The 23,208-nt window shown below is 42.1% G+C and overlaps 2 protein-coding genes across 6 annotated transcripts in view; one reads left to right on the top strand and one right to left on the bottom strand.

Annotated features, from left to right (window-relative positions):
• The first annotated feature begins 443 nt into the window (after window positions 1–443).
• LOC112221466 (protein phosphatase 1 regulatory subunit 12B) lies at window positions 444–11,899 on the top strand. 3 transcript variants are annotated; one of them, XM_024383615.2, is made up of 7 exons: window positions 452–873; window positions 4,503–4,519; window positions 4,737–4,848; window positions 7,051–7,155; window positions 9,611–9,670; window positions 10,005–10,078; window positions 11,432–11,899. In XM_024383615.2, the coding sequence occupies exons 1-6, from the start codon at window positions 766–768 to the stop codon at window positions 10,074–10,076; spliced, it is 474 nt and encodes a 157-aa protein (XP_024239383.1). In that variant the 5' UTR covers window positions 452–765; the 3' UTR covers window positions 10,077–10,078; window positions 11,432–11,899. The 3 variants fall into 3 exon arrangements, with proteins under 3 accessions (XP_024239389.1, XP_024239383.1, XP_024239377.1); XM_024383609.2 differs by having other exon boundaries at window positions 463–873; window positions 10,005–10,055; XM_024383621.2 differs by lacking the exon at window positions 7,051–7,155 and having other exon boundaries at window positions 444–873; window positions 10,005–10,055.
• Window positions 11,900–12,616: 717 nt separating this feature from the next.
• Window positions 12,617–23,208, bottom strand: part of LOC112221439 (synaptotagmin-2) — a 46,202-nt gene continuing 35,610 nt past the window's right edge. For 2 of the 3 annotated variants that reach the window (XM_024383590.2, XM_024383595.2), the window contains exons 4-9: window positions 22,327–22,455; window positions 20,319–20,486; window positions 18,500–18,667; window positions 18,159–18,276; window positions 17,039–17,172; window positions 12,617–16,571 (exon numbers count right to left, since the gene is read on the bottom strand). In XM_024383590.2, the coding sequence (XP_024239358.1) occupies window positions 16,356–16,571; window positions 17,039–17,172; window positions 18,159–18,276; window positions 18,500–18,667; window positions 20,319–20,486; window positions 22,327–22,455 (933 nt within the window). In that variant the 3' untranslated portion in view covers window positions 12,617–16,355. The remainder of the gene's footprint in view (window positions 16,572–17,038; window positions 17,173–18,158; window positions 18,277–18,499; window positions 18,668–20,318; window positions 20,487–22,326; window positions 22,456–23,208) is intronic. The other variant, XM_024383601.2, reaches the window with a different exon arrangement.

Consider the following 23,208-nt stretch of genomic DNA (forward strand, 5'->3'; position numbering starts at 1 on the left):
CAGATCCTCCCCTACCCCCCTCTCTGCAGATCCCCTCCTACCCCTCCATATCTCCCTCTCTCCAGATCCCCTCCTACCCCTTCTGTCTCTCTGCTGTTGCATCATGCACACACTAACAAGGGAATACTGGCAGCCATGTTTGTGACGCTGTGAAATTAGATTTAAAAATGACGAATTACATTTTTTTTTATTATCTTCATAACAAATTCCAATGTCCAACAAATCCATATTAGTCCATAGCTCAGACCAAAGGGTGATTAAAGAAAGAGGGGGAAAGAGAGACAGGGAGGCAGAAAGAGAGAGAGCGAGAGGCTGTCAGGCAGAATGAGAGCCGAGTGCTTTACTTTGAAGTTTTCATTTTTGTTGAATCACCACAGTCCAGAGAGTGCTCTCATTAGCGACACCGCTGTCAAGTCCCAGGCAGTGTCCCTCCCCATACAGTCTACAGCACCGCCCAGCGCCCACCCTCTTCCTCCTCCACAGCTCCCTCCCTTTTGCTACTCACCTTCCACTCATCTCATCTTAGGATCACTCAACATCACCTGGAGTGAGATCACACTCCTGACCACAGATATTTCTGTATCATTAGAACTCTATTATTTTGATCACAATCCTGACTCTGTCTCTTCACCACCTTCATTCACATCACAGGGATTTTAACTGTGTCACCGGATTGTTCATGCAGTAGTCTTTTGGAATCAAGTTGGTTGGACCGGACCGCTGGACCCCACGTGAACCTCATGCAGTGGAGATTATCCTGCAGCGATGTCATCTCATCTCTCCTCCCGCAACGCAAAGGATCAGCCACGCACAAGAAAGTCATCCACTGATTCGTCTCCCGCTAAACCCTCGCCGACCTCCAGAAGCCTCAAAGTAAGAACAGATTACTTCTCTTTTCTATGGGCAATAACAAGGAGACGCCTAGGCTGCCTTTTGGAAACATTGCCATGTGTTGAAAAAAGCTGTGGATCAGATAAAATGCCATGCTTGACTTATAACTTTAACCATTAGTTTTGAGCTCTCCAGACTAGCCAAGCACTATGTTGATGTCTAATACCATAGGTGTTATGGCATACTGTTCATGATTTTAGTGGAAACCTTTTTAATTGTTTCATGAAGATTGTAGTGAGCGATGGTGATTAGCCCTCTTGAGCCAAGTGGCTTATGTGGGAGTAAATTTGACTAAAGGAATAAGAAGTTTCAGACTCAGCTGCATGGATGTAACTATTCAAATATAATTGTAAAACACATTAAACATACAAAGTGTACTCATACACAGACTCTCTCTCTCTCTCTCTCTCTCTCTCTCTCTCTCTCTCTCTCTTTGTGAGGTCCAGAATCCGTCCAATACAGCCTCAGCATTTTACTCCCACGACTGGTCATATAAGTGTCAGATAACTTTTGAGTTTCCATGACATCATCAGCTCCATGCAATTTTTTCACAAGGAAGAAAGTTGCCTCGGAATTTGACTGAGAGGAGTCCTGTGTAACTTAATGAAAGAGACAGCTGACATATATACAACTCAGATTGTCATTGAAGATACTTATCAGACAGGATCAACTAGATCAAACCCTTTCAGAGGCATGCAGTCAAGTGGGTCCCCCTGATATCACCATGGATAAGACTCAACATGTTCCTGCACACAAGCCAGCCGGGAAAACAAAACAGGAAAATGTTTAAGAAGTTGTAATAAGAAGTTGATCTCAACTGTTTACTCAAGCAGTGATACGATATATATATTTGTATATATATATATATATATATATAAACAACCATATTGTTTACATCATATATATATGAATCAGCTGTTCATGCCTTTTGGCATGGTTGTTTATATATATATCGTATCACTGCTTGAGTAAACAGTTGAGATCAACTTCTTATTACAACTTCTTAAACATTTTCCTGTTTTTTTTTCCCGGCTGGCTTGTGTGCAGGAACATGTTGAGTCTTATCCAGGGTGATATCAGGGGGACCCACTTGACTGCATGCCTCTGAAAATGTGATATATATATATATATATATATATATATATATATATATCACATTTTCTTCTTTGGAAGAGCTAGTCAGCAGACAGGAAGTCCCCCATCGGATCTAACAGAGTAGGAGGGGAGCACAAAGAAAGACTGGCCTGGTCCACAAACAACCACTAGCTCCAACATTCTGGGCACTGGTGTGAATCTGAAAGGATTCTATTGGTGTAATGATTAATCAATACAAGCCTACTAGAGAACCAGATGGACCTACAACCATATTGTTTACATCATCCAACTATTTTTGATCTACATGAAATGCCTAGGGGTTAGATATTATAAGGGTTATTCCTGGCTGGGTTGGTCATGGTGGAAGGGTTAGATATTATAAGGGTTATTCCTGGCTGGGTTGGTCATGGTGGAAGGGTTAGATATTATAAGGGTTATTCCTGGCTGGGTTGGTCATGGTGGAATGGTTAGATATTATAAGGGTTATTCCTGGCTGGGTTGGTCATGGTGGAAGGGTTAGATATTATAAGGGTTATTCCTGGCTGGGTTGGTCATGGTGGAAGGGTTAGATATTATAAGTGTTATTCCTGGCTGGGTTGGTCATGGTGGAAGGGTTAGATATTATAAGGGTTATTCCTGGCTGGGTTGGTCATGGTGGAAGGGTTAGATTTATTGGGGTTATTCCTGGCTGGGTTGGTCATGGTGGAAGGGTTAGATTTATTGGGGTTATTCCTGGCTGGGTTGGTCATGGTGGAAGGGTTAGATATTATTGGGGTTATTTCTGGCTGGGTTGGTCATGGTGGAAGGGTTAGATATTATTGGGGTTATTTCTGGCTGGGTCTGGTCATGGTGGAAGGGTTGGGTATTATAGAGGTTATTCCTCGCTGGGTCTGGTTGTGGTGGAAGGGTTGGGTATTATAGAGGTTATTCCTCGCTGGTTCTGGTCATGGTGGAAGGGTTGGGTATTATAGAGGTTATTCCTCGCTGGGTCTGGTTGTGGTGGAAGGGTTAGATATTATAGGGGTTATTCCTGACTGGGTTTGGTTGTGGTGGAGGGGTTAAATATTGTAGGGGTTATTCCTGGCTGGGTCTGGTCATGGTGGAAGGCTTCGCTGAGGCATGTTAGACTCAGAGCAGGCCCTCTCCATCACAGCCCAACTTCTCCCAGTGCCAGATCCAAGCAGAGCTTCAGGAGGTAAGCCTTGTTAATGATAACTTACAATGGCTCCAAACACAAAGACAGACTCTTTAATAAGAGAGAGCTGACAGTGTTGACACAGACGGAGAGAGAACATCCTGAGAGCTTGTTGATGTCTGATGGGAACCATTCCTCTGTGTTTATACATGATCCTTCTAGAGCCCCTTGAACAATTCAGGTGAATTTATATCTGTCTCCATAGACCCTTACTTGGTGTGTTATGTCTAAACACTGCAATGAGTTCTTATGCCTGTGTGTATGACCTTAAGTTTGTTTTCCAGACTTCAGTTCAAGTCTCTTTTATTCTTGAAGCAATAATAGGCGAGTGCACAAAAAACAAGAAAATATTTATGTAATCTTACATTGTTAACCAAATCAATTGACGTCAATTGAAGCAATGTTTTAATGCCTTCACTCTTGTTCACTGTTGCATACCATGGCGTAAAAGCCTAAATATTTGGCTTTGAGGGCTGAACTCTTGAAATTGCCTGACAAAGTGCTTGCTCGTCATGGTTCCCTGGACACATAGAAAGCGGCACAGGCTTGAAAACGGAAGCAGGCTGTCCGCTGCAGCCTGAGAACACAGAGGTCAGGGGCTGGCCAAACACTGGAAGAGAATCACTGAGGACATTTTCTAGCGGGAATGATTATGCCTGCAGTGGAACGCATCTCCTATTCTATCCTATCCTATAGTATTGTATATTGTATTGTATCAGGAATAACCTTTTCAACTCTTCTACTGAAATAAATCCACAAGTGACTGATGTAACAAATGCCACGAACATTAATGCCATTGCCAACATTGCCATTTTTGCGGGAGTGTCTCTTTAAAAACAGATTCATATCCCCTGTTTCCAACCCTTCAGCAGGCAATAACCGTCAAGATTCCCAGGCTAAGCCGCTGCCATAGTTATTACCTTTTTTGGATGTGTTTAGCTTTATCTCTGCGTCTCAGTTTGCACATGTGACTGTTTCCACTGTCCTTCTCTAACTTGGCGTGAGTATCGAGTTTCATCCCAAGATGCTCTCTGCTGATATCCACATGCTTGGCTGCAGGACAGTGTGAAGGTCTTCTGTTAGCCTTCTATGAGAGTTCATAACTAGGGCCATAGGGTTTTCCTGGCCACATGAGCTGAAATGTAAAAATGTAATTACAGCACATAATCTTTATGCATACAGGACACAAAGACCTTTTACAAAGTGCTCATCTTCACAGCTCTGCTGTCGGAAGATATTACACCTCAGTGTTGCAGATCATCCAAAACTACTCATGTTCTATGCATTTTGTAAGTGACATATCTTCTCTGTTTGTTTTCAGCATGAAAGAGTGTCCAGGTAAGATGCTTTCAACTCAATTAACTTCATCAAAATACACAGGTGTGCTTTAGATTTTCCCTATCTATCAGGCATTGAAACATATCCTAACAGCCATTGGTCACTCAGGCCAAGATTGCAACTGATTGTTATTACAATTAGGGTCAAAGGTACATTGGTGGTTAAGCTCTGACACAGTGCAGTAGATTCAGGTTCAGCTGTGCAATCTTACCCTCAGACTGGACTCGTCTGGTGCTTACGACCGAGAGGCCTATGACGCTCGAAGGGAAAACAGAATGGCAGCGCGGAAAAAAGCAGAGGAGGAGGCAGGGTGCACTGACTATAAGAAGGTAACCTGTAACTTGGAAAAATTACCGTAGTTTGCTAATGTTCTGTTATAAATCTGTTATGTCATGATAATGACATTGTTTTGTAGCCCTTATGACTGTGGGTTCAAGTACAGTGTAACCCAAAATGGTATTACATGTTATTTCATTGCACTGTTGAGAGGTAGTTCACAAGTAAGCATTTCGCGGCATCCCTAGCCGCGCCCTCAGAGCATGCGCAGACCAGCTGGCCGGTGTGTTTACGGACATATTCAATCAATCCCTATACCAGTCTGCTGTTCCCACATGCTTCAAGAGGGCCACCATTGTTCCTGTTCCCAAGAAAGCTAAGGTAACTGAGCTAAACGACTACCGCCCCGTAGCACTCACATCCGTCATCATGAAGTGCTTTGAGAGACTAGTCAAGGACCATATCACCTCCACCCTACCTGACACCCTTGACCCACTCCAATTTGCTTACCGCCCAAATAGGTCCACAGACGATGCAATCTCAACCACACTGCACACTGCCCTAACCCATCTGGACAAGAGGAATACCTATGTGAGAATGCTGTTCATCGACTACAGCTCGGCATTCAACACCATAGTACCCTCCAAGCTCGTCATCAAGCTCGAGACCCTGGGTCTCGACCCCGCCCTGTGCAACTGGGTACTGGACTTCCTGACGGGCCGCCCCCAGGTGGTGAGGGTAGGCAACAACATCTCCTCCACGCTGATCCTCAACACTGGGGCCGAACAAGGGTGCGTTCTGAGCCCTCTCCTGTACTCCCTGTTCACCCACGACTGCGTGGCCATGCACGCCTCCAACTCAATCATCAAGTTTGCCTGACGACACAACAGTGGTAGGCTTGATTACCAACAACGACGAGACGGCCTACAGGGAGGAGGTGAGGGCCCTCGGAGTGTGGTGTCAGGAAAATAACCTCACACTCAACGTCAACAAAACTAAGGAGATGATTGTGGACTTCAGGAAACAGCAGAGGGAACACCCCCTATCCACATCGATGGAACAGTAGTGGAGAGGGTAGCAAGTTTTAAGTTCCTCGGCATACACATCACAGACAAACTGAATTGGTCCACTCACACAGACAGCATCGTGAGGAAGGCGCAGCAGCGCCTCTTCAACCTCAGGAGGCTGAAGAAATTCGGCTTGTCACCAAAAGCACTCACAAACTTCTACAGATGCACAATCGAGAGCATCCTGGCGGGCTGTATCACCGCCTGGTATGGCAACTGCACCGCCCTCAACCGTAAGGCTCTCCAGAGGGTAGTGAGGTCTGCACAACGCATCACCGGGGGCAAACTACCTGCCCTCCAGGACACCTACACCACCCGATGCTACAGGAAGGCCATAAAGATCATCAAGGACATCAACCACCCGAGCCACTGCCTGTTCACCCCGCTGTCATCCAGAAGGCGAGGTCAGTACAGGTGCATCAAAGCTGGGACCGAGAGACTGAAAAACAGCTTCTATCTCAAGGCCATCAGACTGTTAAACAGCCACCACTAACATTGAGTGGCTACTGCCAACACACTGTCAATGACACTGACTCTACTCCAGCCACTTTAATCATGGGAATTGATGGGAAATGATGTAAATATATCACTAGCCACTTTAAACAATGCTACCTTATATAATGTTACTTACCCTACATTGTTCATCTCATATGCATACGTTGATACTGTACTCTATATCATCGACTGCATCCTTATGTAATACATGTATCACTAGCCACTTTAACTATGCCACTTGGTTTACATACTTATCTCATATGTATATACTGTACTCGATATCATCTACTGTATCTTGCCTATGCTGCTCTGTACCATCACTCATTCATATATCCTTATGTACATATTCTTTATCCCCTTACACTGTGTATAAGACAGTAGTTTTTTTTGGAATTGTTAGTTAGATTACTTGCTTTTTATTACTGCATTGTCGGAACTAGAAGCACAAGCATTTCGCTACACTCGCATTAACATCTGCTAACCATGTGTATGTGACAAATAAACTTTGATTTGATTTGATTTCATTTCACTGTTTACACCCTGCTGTATCCTGGGTATGTGACAAATAAACTTTGATTTGAATTGGAGATCAGGCTACATGAAAAACACAACTGGTTGATAACCTAAGTCAAATTATGTGGCATGTTATGATGTTCTGGGTCTGAGTTTGCTGTGGGATCCTGTGCATCACAGATGTACGAGGAGGCCTTGTCTACCAATGAGAGACTCAAGTCCAGGCTGCAGGGCAGCAAACAGGAGCTGGTATTGGTGCAGACTCAGCTGGAGAGAGTGACACAGGTGATTATCCCCAACTGGTATTCATCCACCACACAAAATAGTTCCCCAACAAACAGTCATTGTAAACACTTTTTTTTTTAAAAATTGTTCCTCAACCAGTGGCTGACTTGGGCAGGAGCTCACTGGAGCTGTGTACCGGCACCTCAAATGTTCTACTGCTTGAGATACTGTTCCTCTTATAGAATATTAGCTCAAAAGTATTGTGGCACTTCTGCACCTAAATCTACAGTAAACAACACCGGCACTCAAAATTAGTACCGGAACCTATTTCAGTCCAAATCAAGCCAACAAACCAACAAACCATCATCCTAAACATCAAACGAGATTGCAGAAATCAGATGAAGAGTCCAATGAAGAAGTACAGTGCATTCGGAAAGTATTCAGATCACTTGACTTTTTTCACATTTTGTTACGTTACAGCCTTATTCTAAAATGGATTAAATACACGTTTCCTCATCAATCAACAGGTTTTAGAAAATTTTGCAAATGTATACAAATTATAAAACAGAAGTACCTTATTTACATAAGTATTCAGACCCTTTGCCATGAGACTTAAAATTTTACTTAGCTGTATCCGGTTTCCATTGATCATTCTTGAGATGTTTCAACAACTTGATTAGAGTCCACCTGTGGTAAATTCAACTGATTGGACATGATTTAGAAAGGAAAACACCTGTCTATCTAAGGTCACAGAGTTGACAGTGCATGTCAGAATAAACCATAAGCCATTAGGTCGAAGGAATTGTCCGTAGAGCTCAGAGATAGGATTGTGTTATTTTTTTTCACCTTTATTTAACCAGGTAGGCTAGTTGAGAACAAGTTCTCATTTACAACTGCGACCTGGCCAAGATAAAGCATAGCAATTCGACACATACAAAAACACAGAGTTACACATGGAATAAACTAAATATAGTCAATAATACAGTAGAACAAAAGAAAACAAAAAGTCTATATACAGTGAGTGCAAATGAGGTAAGATAAGGGAGTTAAGGCAATAAATAGGCCATGGTGGCAAAGTAATTTCAATATAGCAATTAAACACTGAAATGGTAGATGTGCAGAAGATGTTGTGTGTTGAGGCACAGATCTAGGGAAGGGTAACAAAACATTTCTGCATCATTGAAGGTCCACAAGAACACAGTGGCCTCCATCATTGTTAAATGGAAGAATTTGGAACCACCAAGACTGTTCCTAGAGCTGGCCGTCAGGCCAAACTGAGCAATCGGGGGAGAAGGGCCTTGGTCATGGAGGTGACCAAGAACCCGATGGTCACTCTGACAGACCTCCAGAGTTCCTCTGTGGAGATGGGAGAACATTCCAGAAGGACAACCATCTCTGCAGCACTCCATCAATCAAGTCTTTATGGTAGAGTGGCCAGATGGAAACCGCTCCTCAGTAAAAGGCACAAGACAGCCCACTTTGAGTTTGCCAAAAGGCACTTAAAGACTCTTAGACCATGAGAAACAAGATTCTCTGGTCTGATGAAACCAAGATTGAACTCTTTGGCCTGAATGCCAAGTGTAACATCTGGAGGAAACCTGGCACCATCCCTACAATGAAGCATGGAGGTGGCAGCATCATGCTGTGGGGATGTTTTTCAGCGGCAGGGACTGGGAGACTAGTCAGGATCGAGGGAAAGCTGAACAGAGCGAAGTACAGAGAGATCCTTGATGAAAACCTGCACCAGAGCACTCAGGACCTCAGACTGGGGCGAAGATTCACCTTCCAAAAGGACAACGACCCTAAGCACACAACCAAGACAATGCAATAGTCTCTGAATGTCCTCGAGTAGCCCAGCCAGAGCCCAGACTTGAACCCGATCAAACAGCTCTAGAGAGACCTAAAAATTGCTGTGCATCCTGACATAGCTTGGGAGGATCTGCAGAGAAGAATGGGAGAAACTTGCCAAATACAGGTGTGTCAAGCTTGTAGCGTCATACTCAAGAAGACTCGAGGCTGTAATGCTTCATCAAAGTACTGTTTGTCGCTATGGGGTATTGTGTGTAGATTGATAAGGGAAAAAACTAACATTTTAATACATTTTAGACTAAGGCTGTAACGTAAAAATGTGTAAAAAGTCAAGGGGTCTGAATACTTTCCGAATGCACTGTACGTGTCTGTTTGTGCAATTTTATTGCTTATCATTGTGATTTCCAGTGTACAGTTCTTGTCAAATTCATGGTGGAATAACTTTTCCATATCCTACTGCAATGACCACTGCACAATACAATCAGGAAAGTTGCAGGAGTGTGAAGAATGTAACAGGTTATGCAAGGAAGATGCATTGGCTGATTCCAGAGGTAAATGCTTGGGAGGTATTATTTGTGAAGTACGGTAGTATGCTTGTGAGGTGACCATGGTTGTTTTCAAAGTTATATATGAGAAAAGTCTGCCGGCTTCAGGGATTGTGCTCTTCTCATTGTCCCCATTTTAACCATGGGCTTTTGCATTGCAGAGAAAGATAACCATGACTGAAAGGTCCAATGAAAGGTCCATGCTTGAGACAGAAAAACGGGTGAGATCCTTATGTAACTGAATGTTTGCTTATGCACTTTTAACTTCTCTCTTGGCCTTGTACAGCATATCTATTCATTATATGTTATTTTAATAGCTCATAGGTCCAGTCATGGTAAGGCTGGTAGTCACATCATGTTCAGTCTCACTCCTCTCCTCTCTGGGAGCCTCGTCGTGTTCAGTCTTACTGTGACATGTCTCCTCTCCTCTCTGTGAGCCTCATCATGTTCAGTCTCACTGTGACATGTCTCCTCTCCTCTCTGTGAGCCTCATCATGTTCAGTCTCACTGTGACATGTCTCCACCTTTGTGACATGTCTCCTCTCCTCTCTGTAGGAAACGCGTGTCCTGCAGAAGAAGATATCAGACATGGAAGATGAAGTGAAGGTATCTGTCCAGTTGCAATAATGGTGAATTTCCTGAATTGATACTGAGAGATGTTCAAGGTCTGACCAATTTAGGGTCGTTTTCTTGTGGCTTAATGCCAGTTCTTGTACTTCTTGAGAACCTCTCCAATAGACTAAACCTAGCCACAGCAGAGACAGAACATATTTCCAAAACATAGTCTCCGCAGGAGGCCGAGCCATCACAACGTTGTCCTGCAGATAGACAGAGCAAGCTGCTGAACAGGGAGAATCCCTCTGGGACCTGCCTTGGTACTGTAGTGTGTCTGTCTCAAACAACACCCTGTTCCCTTAAAAACGCACTGCTTTCTGGTCAAATGTGCCAGTTGCGATGCAGCCCGAGTCTCAAGCCAGCAGTGACAAAGCATACATGGTGTGTGGTGTGGTATTCTAAGCTGACATCATTTGCCACCATTATGTAATCATTATGCTCCGTTGGCTGTGAAATGTGTGAGTGCATTGATTTATATTCATGGAGTGAGTACACCATTGGTATTCCTCCACAATCACTACTGCCACAAGCATCTGTTGTGTTCCATAAAGGAGGGTGAGACAACAACCTTTTGTTGTCTCTGAATGAGAGGTCTCAATAAAGATGGAACACTAAACTGAAAATAGACAATCTTGTGGGAGAACATTACATGTTCAGTTGACTCGGAGGAGAGGTTGGTGATGAGTGTCGTTGTCATTTGTTTTGTGAATCAAACTTTAACTGGATTTGCTTCACCCTAACCCCAACCCTAATCCCATAACCCCAACCTTAACCATAACCACAACCACAGCCACAACCCCAACTAACCCCTAACCCCAACCATAACCCCAACCTTAATCCCAACCCTAACCCCAACCATAACCCTAACCCCAACCTCAACTAACCCCTAACCCCAACCATAATCCCTAACCCCTAACCCCAACCATAACCCCTAATCTCAATCATAACCCCAACCCTAACCCTAACCCCAACCCAACCCCAACCATAATCCCAACCATAACCATAACCCCAACACCAACCCTAACCCCTAAACTTAACCATAACCACAGCCCTAATCCCAACTCTAACCTCTACCATATCCCCAACCATAACCATAACCATAACTCCAACCCTAACCTTAACCCTAACCATAACTCCAACCCTAACCCCAATCATAACCATAACCCTAACTTTAACCCCAACCCTAACCCCAATCATAACCCTAACCCCACCACAACCCCAACCATAACCCCAAACCGAACCTTAACCCCAACCCCAACCCCAGCCATAACCCCAAACCGAACCTTAACCCCAACCCCAACTCTAACCCCAACCCCAACTCCAACCATAACCCTCTCTGTCTGCGTGTTGTCTGCTGTCCTCCACAGGTCCAGACAGAGCTGAAGAATGAGAACCAGAGACTGAAGGACGAGAACGGAGCCTTAATCCGGGTCATCAGTAAACTGTCTAAGTGAGAAGAGGAGGAAAAGGAAGAGAGCAGGGGATGATACAGCTTTATTTCCCATGTTTACACCCACTTCTCCAACCCCACCACCCCCACCAACACCCCCACCAACACCAGTAGTCTTCACACGCAGTTTGCATATTTGCACATTTTTTGTATTCATTTATGGATTGTTATAATGCATAATTATATAATCACAGCACATAATAATACCGTATGAATGTCTGCAAATGTTTAATCTATAAGCTGATGTAACAGGTTATATATTATCACGTTGTGTATCACTATGTGACATTTGAAATGTTTTTGTTTTGTTTTTTTGTTTACTCCATCACATGAACAGTCTCCTACGCCTTGTACAAGTTATTTATAAAGATTTTCTATGCTGCAATCCAACGCAATCTCTTGTATTCACTGTCATCAACTGGTCACGTGTGGTAATGCATCATACTGCAGAGGCCTACAGTATATACTGTAATGTGAATCAGGATTGGTACACATTTGTAAGGGTTATAGATTATATACATTGTTATTCTTATAGTTTACATGAAGTAGTGAATTTGAAAAGAGAAGGGAGTGCAGAGGAGTAGAGGGAGTGAGGAGGAAGAAAGGAGGGAGTGAGGAGAGGAGGGAGTGAGGATGAGGAGAGGAGGGAGTACGAAGGAGGAGAGGAGGGAGTGAGGAGGAGAAGGAGTGAGGAGGAGAGGAGGGAGTGAGGAGGATAGGGATTGAGGAGGAGGAGAGGAGGGAGTACGAAGGAGGAGAGGAGGGAATGAGGAGGAGAGTATGGAGTGCAGAGGAGGAGAGTAGAGGGTGAGGAGAGGAGGGAGTGAGGAGGAGAGGAGCGAGTGCAGAGGAGGAGAGGAGGGAGTGAGGAGGAGGAGAGGAGGGAGTGAGGAGGAGAGGAGCGAGTGCAGAGGAGGAGAGGAGGGAGGAGGAGGAGGAGAGGAGGGAGGAGGAGGAGAGGAGGGAGTGCAGAGGAGGAGAGGAGGGAGTGAGGAGGAGGAGAAGAGGGAGTGAGGAGGAGAGGAGGGACTGAGAAGGAGGAGAGGAGGGAGTACAGAGGTAAGGCAGAGGGGTACAGTTCTTTGGAATTATTGCAGTATGGTGGCCATGGAGGAACAAAATGCATCAAGAGGATTTTTTTTTTTTTAAGCAGCAAGGTCGGCGGTATTGCATTGCGAATGTAGCTCTGCACTGTTTGGGTTCACCCCATGCTCAAAAGAGTTCCAAAGGCCCAGGAAGACGGGGATTTAGTTGCCTGCATTGCAGTAATCTTTACAAACCCACTCAGTTTCAGTTCACAGAGGAAATGTTAGAAGAATACAGACGTTATTGGTCCTATGGTTAAATACAATTGGAAACATTTAAGGCAGACAGAATGATGGTTGCTGCTCAAGATACAATAAACACAAGTAACACAGGACCAATCTATAAAACGATCTTAATCAATCCAAGTACACTCAATAGGAGGGATAGTGAAAACAAGTCAGGAAGTAACAGTATTAATGTATCACCACAATGAAACTAATATTCAGAGTAATAACTGCCATACTGGAATGGAGGTTATACTGAATGGTTTGTACAAATCAGATCCATAGGCCTTCTTGCAATTGGAGTATTCAGAGCGTATGTACCGTGTACCGGGACAGTGGAAAGGAGCTAATGCAATCAAGTGACATGTTGGCACAATTTTGCTGCTACAGGCTATTTATGCTGACGTTTAAAAAACAAACGTTGTTTTGCATTCCATGTGGAAGTTATATGAATTACTGAAGGTTCATTTTCAACTCTTTTGAACATAAGTATGTATATGATCATCACTAAAAGCCAAGCAGTCATATGATTTCATAAATACAGAGGCATGTACATCTTACAATATCAACTTTAAGTCATACCAATAATGTTGGTAAACATGACCACTATCATCATGTTAAGTACATATTTCTATAAGCAAAACGTGCATTCTACAGTGTGAGGTGAAACTCCAACAGCGCTGCTTCTGGTGACGATAGATTAACAAATATCATCATTTTTCACCTGTTCTTGCACAGGAAAGGAATCAAGTGTGAATCAGCCGCTCTGTTAAAATATCTCTATAAGGTTTTTAATTGAGCAGTAATAAGCCTTTGCTCAGAGTATAGAAACTTAAGCTCAAGTTGTATGGCTTTACTTCTTACTTCTCAACATACACAAAAATACATGTTTAACTGTTATGACACCAGTGAATGACAGCAAGCAGAGGACTACTCAGGGTACAGATATGGAGAGAGTTATTGAAAGGGGGCTACAAGTCCATGCTTTGACTCCTATACAATGAGCTATATCTGATAACATGAACCTGGGACTAAACAATCTAACGTTAAGCACGGTCTAGTACTTGGATTTACATTTGTGTAGTACTGTAGTCTGACTTAGTACTAGAACACTGGTCAACCCAACACAGCAGATTCAAATCATTTTTGATAAGGCGGTGACTACCACCTCCGGCAGGATACTTGAAGAAAACACTTACGGTACTTAGAATTACAAAGCAAAGGAGCTAGTAAATGTTCTGCTTTTGCAATAAATACACAATAAATCCTGGCCATCGAAGACCATGCACACATACAAGTGAAAGCAGGAAATGTAAGTAATATTGCATTTTGACTTGTAGCCCCAGCATATAGTCATACATTTCAGGTTGTCCACTGTAGACATATATAAATAAAATACAAATGAAGTAACACTGTTGAATTTCAGGCAAGAAAATAGCCTGTAAAATCAACATATACTATGCAGACATATGTTTAGTCCTATTATACCCTTAGGGGAAAATACATCAAATGTGCAGTCAGTGCATATTTTTCTCTCCATTTTATTATCAAAATGACATTGGACACAAACACACATACACACTAATTATGGTTCCTCTTTAAAACATGCCGCTATTTACAACATTTCATAGATACATGCTGTATTATGACTTTCTCACTGTATAATGTTTACAGTAGGACGAGAGAGAGGGGGTCAAAACTACATATCAATGGACTTATTAGTATGCCAACGTTCCCCCTCCTTTCAGTTTGATCACCTTATACACCATGGCCTCCTGGCAATCAACATTTCAGGATGTCTAACGAACAACGCCCTTGGGAAAAACAGGTTTGAATAAACAGCGGACAATACCACAATGTTTCAGGACTTTGGCGTCTTACAGAAGAGGGTTACATACTAAGCAGGTTGCGGATGAGTGCATGGTGCAAAAGTCAAAGCTAACGACATGAAGATAAGCACAAAGCATAAATCATGCTTACTTTACTCTCATTTGTTTCAAGCAAATGCTGCATTTCCGGTTGCTTGATGATGAACTTTTCATCATTACAATGTGAACATCCAAGAATTGAATGTATACCCACACCACTACAGTCATCCTCAGCAGAGAGAAATAGACGTTGGGCCTTCATGCAAACACACTTTTAAACTGAGAAAACATCCCCTCCAGTATGTTTGTATCAGTCATTTCAGAGATGCAGAGTGCTTTACAATTCACAGGCAGTGGCTGTAACAAGCATATGGTCCCATCTTATAACATATGTTTCTTTCATCTCGATAGCATTAATGCCAAAAATGTGCTCACAATAGTGTACAGGGTGCAATGCTGTCATAGTAGAATATGATTGATCATTTTTCTTTATTTTCTTGAACATACATCCTCAACATTGTGTATCTTTGACTTAAAATAGTAAAAGGTCAAATGTGTTTTCAACACATGCTATTAGTAGTAAATATCTCATCACTAACAAAGCATGGTCGTCATGGTTTTGGATGACAGTGATAGTTCTTCAATCATCTTTACTTTGGACATGGATAAGTAATCACTTTTACATCCAAGTGGTCAAAGTAGGTCTGCAGCACAATTGCAGTTTCCTTTTGGACTGTGCCATTATGACGTTTGCCAGGGATACAGTTTCCCTCAGTGCACTCTGAGTTGAGAGCCTAAAGGCACCCATGAATTCAACCCAGTCTGGGTATCACACTGAAAACACTGGAAGCTGTATGGACCCTGTCCATAACGGTATCAAAATTAATCGTGTTTGATAAGTAATCATTAACTGCAAAGCCAAATATCATTTTTGCCACAATATATCCATCTCTCTTATATCTGGGAATATATATAATAAAAATAATAATAATAATAATACAATTGGAACAAAAAAACATTGCATTGTAAAGTTCTTTCAGAAAGACTTTCTGGAATTAACTGCTGCATTGTAATTACCTTAATACCTACCATCTCACCTAAACCCTTTCCGTTAGTAGATGAAAAACTGTTTTATGTGAGAAATGTCCCAATACTAATATCTACTGCAAGATATGGCACACTTATGGGTTGAGAACAAGATATATGCTAATGGGAATCGGTTTGGCATGGTTTATGTAGAGCAGTGAGAGCATAAGTAAAGCATGCACAATGTTCTATAAATTAAATGAAGAAGCTATAACCAGCATCAATTTCATTGAGTCTTTCTCCAAACTTTCATTGTCAGCATCTAAGCATCTGTTCCTAAAAAGCATGTTCAAATGAAACACAGATCAATTTATCAATCAATCAATCAATCAATTTATCGCTCAATCTCCCTCTTCTCTCTTTACACTAAATACGTCAAATGCTATGGTGTTGGGAAAAGTGTTGTTTATGTTCTTCGATTGAATTATGAATAAGCTGATTTCTTTTTTTTGTTCAGTGTTTCAAATAGACATGACAGAATCATGTGGAAGTCATGAGTTTCATGCAGTGTATGGCAGTTGGGGAGGGAGGGTTTCTGAGTTAGTTGGTTAGTTGGTAATCAATCGGACAAGTTAAGTTACTTTTTTGCATTTAAACCTGCCAGTGCCGCATCTATATCCTCCTCCTGTTGTAGTGGGTGCCACTGGGCAATGGGACGCCTGGGGTTAGAGAGCATGTCAGACCAATGCTTCAGACCAGGGCCCGTCGCCTTGCTGCCCACAAATATCTTCCCAATGGCGTCATTCTTGCCAATCTTGTCATAATCAAACACTGTCACCACCACCAAAATTTTCTGAAGAGGAAAGAGAGAAAAACATGTATATGTGTAGTAGATGCTACATGTGTGCACTCACATAGACATTCATATGCAAGCCTCATACAGTAGGTATTAAACTACCAGGTTTTAAAAGAAAACACCACTCAAAAACTGTCTTTTGGTGTTTGTTTCATTAGTAGACTGTTGATACAGTTCCAAAATGTTAGTTGCAAAATCATTATGGTGGTATTTTGAAAGTTCTATATCTTGAAAATGTGATCGCTGACAAGCAAAACAATTGTGGGACAGTATCAACAGTGGACCAATGAAACAAATACCAAAAGATAGTTTTTGAGTGTTATTTTCCTTAAAATTCCACTGAATCGTATTGATTTTCTTTCATCATTGAATTGCTGTAAAGCATAGCGAAAATGGAAATGCGGTTGTAGGCCTAGAGAGAAAAAAACAAGAGCAGACCACCAAAAATATGTAGTGTTCTGCACCTGCATCATGTCCATTGGGATCTCAAAGCTGAAGGACTCGTTGTAGTACGGATTCAGTGTGTTCTTCTTCACTGTGGTCTTCTTCTTCTTCAGTTTCTTGCCTCCCTGCAGCAACGCGATCTTCACATAGGGATCTGCAAAGAAAGACCAACAGATATTCAATCTCTCATTTAATGTTTTAAATGCATCACTGCGGTAGAGTGAAAAAAAATGTGGTGTGATATGAGTTGCTTGCTAATTAGAAAAATAATTCAGAGAGCTCATTAATGCAACATGTCTGCACAATGTCTGCAAATGTCTGCAAATAAATCAGAGATTCTGCATCAATGAGCTGTTTTAATTAATGGCAGATTGACATGCCTGATTAGTTGTAAATGATCTACTGTTATGTCCAGTGGTTTGCCCTACCAGACAGTCCACCCACAAGTTGTTTAAACAGCAGGGTTCTTTGATTTGTGACCAGGGCGGGACCCTTTCTGGAGCTTTATAGACTCCTTTCTTGAAGGTGCTATTAAGAACTTTACAAATATATATTATTTCATGAGATGGTTCTGAATAGCACCATACACATTTAACCTCTGTAACAGTTATCTACGAGTAATTGGTATATGATATGTATGATGATGAAGATATTCAGTTTTTAACATTGTTATGCTACTGTGTTGTAATATGGGGTTGATCATGCTTAATCACTCTCACCTGGGAGTTGTATCAACCTGACTCAACCATGTCAAATGATGAAGTTAGTCCAAAAATATAAACTCGCATATACTTGCAGACCCTTCTCACTGACGGTATCGGACTAGCCACCTCAACAGAACCCATGAACATAAACACAGACACAAGACAAGTAGAATAAAACAACAAAATCATAGGTACCACACAGTAAGTGAAATAATGCAACATAAAGAACAGGAATTCATAATTACCCAGAACCATCTAGTGAAGGACTGCTTCAACATTGTAAAGAACAATTTGGAAGGGGAGGGTTCTATATAGAGAATGGTTCTTTGAGAAGACATGGTTCTACATAGAACCATCACTCACTGCAAAGAACCTTTCAAGAACCCTTTAAGAATCTCAAGAGTAAACTGTACGTCCAGTGGAAGTCTTAACGTACCAGACAGTCCACCCACGTCCATCTTCTTGAGGTTCTTTGCCTCCAGGATACAGACAGTGAGTTTGCCAGCGGTGGGCACGTAACGGAGAGAGATACAGATGTCTCCCAGCTTCTCAGGCTGCATGGATATTAAGGACAGAGAGAGGGCAAGCACAGAGAGAGCAACGACACAGAGAGGGAAAGATAGACAAAAATGTATATTACAATTGTCAGAGCTTGGCTGTTGTTAATTCTGATGGGGCAACGCTTCCGTCCAACGATTAGCTTAGTTAGATAAAATCACAGAAAGATCAATCAATTATGACTAGCATAAATAGTTTCTGTTTCTTTTCAGATCATACCTCCTCTTTGTCTGCACTCTCCAGGTCCTTCCATTCTTCGATGGGCTGTCCCAGGTCAATGGTGTTCATGGGGATCCTCACCTCTCCAATGATGTCATGCTTGGAGAATCGGTCGTAGTCAAAGACTGACATCACCAGGGTTTTCCCACCGAGTTCATCATATGGTAACTGAGGAAGGAACACAACAACAACAACAACACCACAACACAACAACAACACAACTGGATTATTAAATCTGAATGTAACCACATATCCCTACTGTATACTATTTTAATCGTTAATACTGTGTATCTGTGCTATTGATGATTTTTTTTTAAAGAAATAAACATCTTATTTTGTGCCATGGGCTGCTGGCAATATATTGATTACTGACACATCAGTAATACGGCACAATGTCAGCTAACATACAGAGTTTTACAACACAGAATAGGAAAGGCAGAAAATGGGTTAGGCTGAATTCTAATGTGTAGCTTGGTTTTTACTCAGGAAACATCTAAGGAGAGATTTGTTCAGCTCTAATGGCACTAAAGCATAATTAGAGTATCTAATATGGGTTATATTGATTCACTCCAGCCCTTGCAGACCTGGGGCTGTATTTTAATAAACCTTACACAATGGTAAATCAACAAAACAATTCACCATGTCATTGGATTTAGGTTAACAGTTTTGCTGACAAAAAGACAACAACGTTGATTCAACCAGTTTTTTCCCAGTGGGATGTCTTTATGCAAATAACAAATACCAGGCTCCTGTAAATTGTATTGTATATGTGAGGAACGTTCTCAATAAGCAAGAGATAGCCTAGGCCTACTGTTGATGTTACGGTGTTATAGGACTGAATATCTTGAATATGTTTGGAGGAGCGGGTCTTTGATAACTGGACAAGAGTTTCTCTTTGGAAATGGGGATGGATACAAGCCGAATGGAGTACGCATTGCAAGGTAGGCCTATGTGAATTCTGAATAATGCAAAATATGACAGCAAAATTCTCACAGGTAGACCATTTAAAAAAACATCTTATGGATAGGATATTTGGCAAATGCATGGCCAGGATAAGGAAGACATTTCTGTTGAATCAGCTTTTGTTATGGTAAGGGTAGCCTTACCATAGGGCTTGTTTTTCAATCAAATGAAACGTACCTCAGATATTGCCACCCCTCCCACCTCAGCACAAGCGAGCTCACATAAGACAGGTAAATTACCAATCCTGGCTTACGGGTTGGAAAATAGCAGAGTGCTGGCTTTAGCAGGTTCAAATTGCCAACGAGTGTATAATACACTAAAGCAGGTCTAGGAGCTAGAAGCTAGACATTCCATTTTCCTGTGGTGAAGGGTCTCATGACAAATATAAATAAAAAAATACATTCTAAAGGCATGCATCTGATTTCATATACTGTAAATTCTCCAAACTGTTCATGGATGGTCCCTACTCTAGGGACAGTGCTTCCACATTGACACTGAGAGGCTTATACAGTCTCCGTGGACCTTATTGAGTAGTACAGGAAGCTGCAGTTAGTACACAGGCAAGAGGGTATATAGCAGGCAAGCATGGCAAGCCATCACTGCTCTACACTATGACGTGAACACAACAAGAACACATAATGAAAAATAAATGTAGGCAACAACCACAAAGTCTTATACCATGTAGCATCTTAGGTCTGATTTTTTTACAACACCAAAACTGTTAAGTTAGATTTAGTTTGAGACTCCGCTGTACTAGCCTGACAAAATATTTTTGGCAGGATGATTGATACCTTTTATATTCCAACTAACTTCTGTGCAAGTGCAGTCCTGGTATAGAAACTGTGTTATGACTTACCTTGAAAACAAATGACTCATTAAAGACAGGGTTCAGGTTTTTCTTTTGAACCTTGGTGTCAAACTTCTTCTTCTTGTCTGGGAGGACAAAGACCTTGACGTACGGGTCAGAGGTACCTCCGCTGTCCATGGAGATAAGATCAGCAGCTTGGAGGATTCCCACTGTGAGCTGTGAGGGGAGGGGAGGGGAGGGGAGGGGAGGGGAGGGGAGGGGAGGGGAGGGGGGGAGGGGAGGGGGGGGGGGGGGGGGTTAGAGTGTTCAGGGGTCAAAGACAGCATTGAGGCAAACCAAACATATTAGGTGAGAAAACAACATACATTAATATATTCATGTGTGCTTCCTGTCACTGCTGCAGACAAATGCTGCAGCCTTGTTACATAAGTTTGTGGCCTGTTGGCTGACAACCTAAAGCTGCAGCAATAATTATCACAGCCCTTTTACATGACCAAGATTAGATACAAGATATCCACACTAGAGCTGTCAAATATATTTGCTGCCATGTCATCAGAAAGTCACAGAATATCATGTTACAGTAGTTTTGCATATCTGAAAAAGAGGAACGTGTGCCAAGTATCACTGTGCTCTGAATGATGGAGAGATTCATTATTTTTAAGGTACAGAAATGTATTCAGTTAGAAAGAAAGGACCTGCTTTAATGTACATTTTCATCTCAAGCCCTGATCCTACATCAGTGATTCCAAGCCCTGATCCTGCGTCAGTGATTCCAAGCCCTGATCCTGGGTCCGTATCTCATGAGGGACTTCCTTATTTCAGAATGACTCTGCATTTCCACTCGTCTTGGACTTATGTCACACTGCCAAAATCCTGCATGGCATTGCACACTCACTGTAACACTGACTATACCCATTAATTTACAAAAATAGTGAATATACTAGAGAAACCCTCTCATTCCCAGAACCCCCGATCTGGATTCACTGCTCTCTTGAATATTTTTATTCATCAACCCTAAGTCCAGCAGTTGTCAGCTCTCCCTCCCCAAAACTGTCGCTGCACAATTCTTCTGATGTTTTTACAGAGCTGTTGATAAAAGATGCTTGTTTTTTCAAGGTCCTTTAGGGGTTGTAGGCATGCTATGTGGAGTTTGTACTCAACAATGCCAAATCTGAGCTGTAGCTCAGTAAAAACACACTGATTTCTAGATGGATGACTCACCACCAGGTTCTTCAGGTCCACCAGTCTACTCTCTGGATATCCATACATCTGTTATTTAGACTACTGTAACTATGCCTTTAATTTCTAGAAGAAGATAGGGCTGGGCAGGAGTAATCCAGTATCGGAGTACTCGAACGGACGTCAAAACTCAATCTTTAACCACAGATCACCTTTTTTTCATATACTAGGCATATGTAGGAGCAGCAATCTCGCGTCACATCTTTTGCCGCTGCAAAGCACCGCCGTCACCTCACCAAAGCCACGCAGGTAACACAGCTCATTATGGTTTCAATGAATGATTCAAATGACTTTTTTTTGTGGACTGAATAAGTAATGGAGCAATTTGATTTCAGTTTATATTTAATAACTCAACTTACTTTTAGTAGTCCTTTTGATTCCTAACATAAGGCTTTCACAAGCAAGGGCCACTGCGGAGGTTACTGCCTTTTTGAAGATTGTGTTTCCCACAATATAATATAACTAGTTGATATTACGGTTTCAATAAATTAACTTAACATTTCACTAGTGTTTTTATTGTCTGAACATATGGGTCAATTTAGTTATTAGGATTTGTTATCTGTAATGGTTATGATAAATTAGACATTGTTGCACACTGTTGGCATACTGATAAATGTGCACACATAATGTTTTGTGTTCTAAAAATGGTAGGGTTTTTTTATAGTAAAAAAAATCATATTCCCATTCCTGGATGATGATGGACTCTTACTGATAGACTGACAACGCTGCAAATATTGTATTAAGGTAAAACAGCCTAATACAGGTTTTGCTGAGCAGTGCCTACAAGGATTTAAAGGGGAAAATATCAGCCACTGACCTTACTGTCTTGGAAGTCATAGTCCAGCGAGTACTGCAGCTTGCCAAGTTTCTCCTCCTCTTTCTCTTCCTCCTCTTTCTCCTCCTCCGTGAGGCCTGTCTCGCCTTCATCATCATCATCGTCCTGTTTCTGCAGTGGTAGAACACAGGACACAGGGATCAGAGTTGCGGGGTCAGGGGTTATGTGTAGGAGGCAGATGGAGGGTGCTCCACTCACCACAGACAGCATGCCACAGACAGACAGTGGACGTTCAGAGGCTTGTGTTGTGTTGCATTGCGTTGCGCTGCGTACTGTAGCACCAGGGTTTGTTGCTTTGCCTTGCCTTGCATTGCGTAGCACCAGGGTTTGTTGCGTTGCCTTGCTCCCGCTTACCTGCTTCTCACCTGGTGGCATAGTGGAATACCATCCTGTCCCTAATGCAACCAGGAACTCAGTAATTATGTTTTCTAGCTAATGACTTGAATTCAAAATGTCCTTTGGTGACACAATTGTTTTACCCTGTCTTTTACATCTTACCCAATATTCTCAAGGAACTAGTTAACTGATCCTTCAAAAGCAGGGCCTGTATAATCTTACTTGCTTCCTTTTTATTCCATTAATGTGTCACCAAGGAATGTTCCTCTCAAGTCAGGTCACCATTTTTCCCAGCCAAATGGTAGCTACAGGATAAAAGGGCATAGCCAGCTATTTGCATAATGTAGAAGCAGTATTTCAGTTAGATAACAGACAGTTATGGTAACCCCTGTTTCTGACATGTTCAAGTTTCCGTGACTATTTCATCTGCAAACCTGTTCTTCATTTTTTAATTCTCGTTTTCACTCTTCATTGAGTGACAAAGTCATTGGGGTGCAGATGAAAAATATTGATTGATTGGTCATGCGT

Source organism: Oncorhynchus tshawytscha, linkage group LG02 (assembly GCF_018296145.1).
Source record: "Oncorhynchus tshawytscha isolate Ot180627B linkage group LG02, Otsh_v2.0, whole genome shotgun sequence".
Taxonomy (NCBI): domain Eukaryota; kingdom Metazoa; phylum Chordata; class Actinopteri; order Salmoniformes; family Salmonidae; genus Oncorhynchus; species Oncorhynchus tshawytscha.